The sequence below is a fragment of the Anarrhichthys ocellatus genome, unplaced genomic scaffold, assembly GCF_004355925.1.
Source record: "Anarrhichthys ocellatus isolate YVR2014 unplaced genomic scaffold, GSC_Weel_1.0 scaffold2, whole genome shotgun sequence".
Lineage (NCBI taxonomy): Eukaryota > Metazoa > Chordata > Actinopteri > Perciformes > Anarhichadidae > Anarrhichthys > Anarrhichthys ocellatus.
This window is the reverse complement of record NW_022280032.1, coordinates 695,590-700,185: the sequence shown is the minus strand read 5'-3', so window position 1 is coordinate 700,185 and position 4,596 is coordinate 695,590. Positions and strand designations below refer to the sequence as shown.

The 4,596-nt window shown below is 45.0% G+C and overlaps 1 protein-coding gene across 1 annotated transcript in view; it reads left to right on the top strand.

Moving 5' to 3' along the window:
* The window catches only part of pot1 (protection of telomeres 1 homolog), a 54,384-nt gene that overhangs the window by 24,651 nt on the left and 25,137 nt on the right, over positions 1-4,596 (top strand). The window contains exons 5-7 of the mRNA XM_031857009.1: positions 100-260; positions 428-721; positions 3,873-4,028. Of these exons, the coding sequence (XP_031712869.1) occupies positions 100-260; positions 428-721; positions 3,873-4,028 (611 nt within the window). The remainder of the gene's footprint in view (positions 1-99; positions 261-427; positions 722-3,872; positions 4,029-4,596) is intronic.

The window sequence follows — 4,596 nt, the reverse complement described above, 5'->3', positions numbered from 1 at the left end:
AGAATGCAGCTTTAACACATGAAGCATCGGCTTCACTCGGCAGAACCGGAGGTTGCAGTATTGGTTTCACGTGCTTCATCACTTTCAACACATTATGAGATCTGACCACAGGAAGTTTTCTTTCCACAGACTTGTGCTCCACCCTGAAGATCACCGATCAGTCCAACCAGAAGATCGGCTGCACTGTCTTCTGTGAGAAGCTGGAGGACCATCCCAAAGTCTTTCAAGTCGGAGACATCGTCCGCCTGCACAGAGTCAAGGTCCAGCCGGGATTAAAGTCTTGTGCTATTCCTATCTCATTGTAAATGTATTGGTTTTGAACGCAGGAACTAAAACATCCCAGTATTGTTCTCAATCTGAGATCATGTAACTTGGAGATAAATGCCAAAGAGGACAGTGGGATAAGTTTCCACATTCCTCCTCACAGGTCCAGTTCTTCAATAACTCCATGACGCTGGTCAACACCTTCGGTTTCTCCGTGCTGGCGTTTGACGGGGTGGAGGGCGGATCCATGGAGCCGCGGACCTCCAGCCGCTCCTTCCACTTGGACCAGGAGGACCGTCGGACCGTGGAGGAGCTGAGATCCTGGACCTCCAGCCAGGCCCTCCTCCCCCCGGTTCCCACAAACACTCTGTCTGCCGCTCAGCCCAAAGCTTACTTCGACCTGACCTGCCAGCTGCTGACCAAAGCTCCCATCGACTCCTCGTGCACCCTGCTGAGGGTAAGAACGCTACAAGATGTACAGATCGACTGCAGAACTAGATGAATCGGATATGTGGTGCATTTCTACAGAAAAACACAAGCCATGTCTTGTTCATCAACATCTATTAAGGGCTGTATTTTACACTGGAAGAATGATACGAATGCAGCACCCTGAATGCACTTTCTTGTTGCAATACAGTGTATTTTTACGGGTTTTCCAAAAATTACAGATTCACTGCTATGATCCAACACCTTTACCTTAATTTTTCACTTGTGTGTTAATGCATATGTAGTTTACTTAAAAGACAAATGTGTTTTTGTTTCATGAAAAGCAACAGCTGCATTATGTAAACAAACAATGCTGAACTAGTGTTCAAAAGCACTCATTTTCCAAATATTTCTGAAATTTCCGCCATCTTTTGTCTTATTTGGTTCTGTAATGTTTACTTTATCAACTGAGGCGAATGTTTTCATCGACTAGTAATCCATGTCGGTTAAAGTAGTTGTTCAAAATGGCAGCGATCACTGTTACAATCATTAAAATACATTCAGGAGCTAGCGTAGCATAGAGGTGCTAACGCTAGTTACTGCTGTGCTAACGTACTCTGCTAACGTTAGCTCCACAGGTTTTTAGGTGGTAACGTAACATTTATAAAACGTATATCTCCTTCAACCTCTCTGAGTAACGAGTATCACTGATACACAACATTTAACAACGACGAGCTCCAAATCCACTAAAGCAGCCTGAACATGAAGAACATCTGAAACCATCCATGAGTCTGTGGAGGAGAGACGGAGAGCGGTCGGACCCTGGTCGGAGCTGGACAACGCTGCGCTGTGATTGGCCAGTCTGCGTTCAAGGGGCGGAGGGTCGATTAGAAATCCGTCTGCTGCTTCAGCACCACGGACAGCGCCATTGATTCATTAATGCGCAGCACAGTCTGATACTTCAGAGCCGTGGATCCAAACCAGCACAAACCTGCAGGTCAGATAGAGGATCAATGAGTCAGGCAGACAAACCTGCCCTGTTACTGTCTCTGCTACGGGGGGGGTCGGTCATCAGTAATGAATGAAACCTCCACAGTTTCTGCAAGTTTTGGGAAGTAGAAGCCAATGGCTCCATTAGTTTCTAGATATAAAATGGTAGAATGAATCCTTCGGGGGCTCTGTTACAGATCTGAGGCTGAAGTTTAAAAGCAGGAAACATAAAAAAAACTATAAAAGATAAACGACATAACAATCCCGACGCGCTCACACTGCAGCGTCTCCGTCACCAGGAAGCTTCCAGTCAGCTGGTATCCATCTGTTCTTACCGGCAGGTTTACACACACACACACACACACATTCACCTGCCGTTTCTTTTTTTTCTTTTTCTTTTGTGAAGCAATGTAACAAAAAAAATGCATATAGTGACATAAACATGGAAGACAGACAATACAGATAATAACGATAGTTACGATGACGCAGGTAATAAAGTGATAGTGTGTGTGTGTGTGTAAGAGGCAACAGTATATCATACAATGGTCATATAACAGTAATAATCATAATAGTTATGATCACATTGACATGATCAGACTGGTCAGACCCCCTTCATTTTATTACTTTTTAGTCCAGGTTTTGAATCCTCTCTTTTCTTTCTCTCTCTCGTCGATGTTCTTGTAAGAAGCTTTGTTTCTGACGTCTCTTTTTTAAACTTCCACCTGCTTTGATTTGTAAACTGAAGTAGTTTAATATTGTGTTGTCCCTCTGGAATACTGGAGCTGTTTGGTCTCCGTCTGTCTCGTAGTAGATCGACTTCACAGTCTCAAGTGTTTCATCTTGTCCTGAGCTGTTTTCCCAGCCACCTCCAGTTTTTCACAACAAGAAGCGAAGGCTGTAAGCGAGGGCTGGTCTCCTGCCAGCGAGGCTGATGGAGGAGTTAAATTTGAACCGGGTTTGGCAGCGAGCGCCGGTTCTGCTGCCAGTCGGCTCTCTCTGATTTCTAAAGCTGCTCTGAGGGGGCTTCCTGCTTGTTACGCAACAAGGCGTTCAACCAGGAGAGGATGCTCTCCAACATCATTACAGTTTATTAGACGGAGAACAGATTTGTAATACTTCTCCTCAAGCACCTGAGATCATCACGACTGGCTGAGTCACTGTACGACAGCCAGCTCTGACATCCTTAAATCTGAGAGTGGAAATACTTCCAACAATATTGCATCATGTCCCACATCATACTCAAGAATCAGTCCATTGATTATTGCTTCAAAGCTTTTGTTCGTCACGTATTGAACACATCTGTACATTGTGCAGTGAAATGCTTTGTTTCCCGCTCCGGTACCGTGATGAGACCTATAATCTAATCAGGGATGGTATCGTTAGGACTTTATCAATGCTAGTACACTTATCAACACCGCTTATGGGTTCAGTTCCTTATCGACACTCTTATTCACTCTTTTTGATTATAGAGAGAGAGAGGGAGAGAGGGGGAGAGGGGGAGAGGGAGAGATGGAGGGAGAGAGAGAGAGATGGGGGAAAAGGGAGAGAGACTCACTCACTCACTCACTCACTCACTCCACAACTTCTAAAGTACCGATAGCAGAACCGCTAACTCTGGACCTTACAGATACTCTGGGTTTTACTAACTTAGAACTGGTTCCTCTTTTTTGAACCAGGTTCCAGGCGTCTCAAAGAGAAGGCAGAATGTTCCCTCTCTGGACGACCCAAGCTGTCGCCAAGCAATGCAATTCTGTTGAAACGGTCGACAGCGTAACTTTACGGACTTTAAAGAATATTTCATGCCATCAGTCGGAGACGGACTCAAGTGAACCCTTTTATTTCTCCACCAACTGAAACTTGAGCAACATCTGGAGTTTTATTCTCGGTGTGAGGCTGCATCCACAATGTGAAGTCAAAGGACACGAGGAATACCTGCTATTTATTAAATAACAACAACAACAACAAAGCACGCTTTGTATCCAATTAGTATCAAATAATTGAAGTAATATTCGACTGATTAGTTGCTTATGACAATGGTTGTTAGTTGCAGCCCTACCGTGACTACATGAAGCTATATTGCCTGAACTTTCTTGACCAGACAGACCCATGAACGGGCCGCCATTCAACACCATTTTACAGTCTCACCGTGTGCGTCATGTGTTTGGCTTTTTATTTATTTAATTCTTTTCCAGGTGTGGGACGGGACCCGGTGTGCTCACACTCTGCTGAAGGTGATCGTTGAGCAGAACGTCACGGAGGGACCGTCCTCCTTCTCTAAAGGGAGAGAGAGCCTCATCGCCAGCGTCCTCGTCTACGACAACCACGTGGAGTCGGCCAAGCAACTCAAGGTTAGAGCAAGAAATGATAATTAGCTGCAGTTTAGGGTTAAAATGTGAGTACTGCGTCAGTCGGGCTAAATGTGACAGAGAGGAGGGTTGAGGAAGTCCCAGATACCAAACGGGTTTATGACGTCGCAGCCGTATTCACTGCATCTAGCAAGTCTGCATCATTCCACAGGTTTCATTAGTCAGACAACACCAAGTGTTTGTCTGAATCAACTCTCTGGTTGGCGTGAAGCAACAGAGACACCTGCTTGGTTTAAGACGTGGCGTGAATACTTTTATACGCCATGAGCCGGTAAATACAGTGTGTACAAAAAGAAAGGAAGAAAGCATCGGAGAAAGAAAGTCAACATTTCTGGTATTAAAGGATAAAAACAGGTCTGGAGTCAGCTGAGCTTTTTCAGATTACGGATAAAGACGGAGGGATTGTTCCTGATGGAACCTGCAGCCGGAAGAAGGAATCAGTGAGGAACACAACACTGTTGTTTTCTGTTTGCTCGAGTCAACAGGAGTGATGGATGTCTGCTTGTGTGTGTGTGTGTGTGTGTGTGTGTGTGTGTGTGTGTGTGTGTGT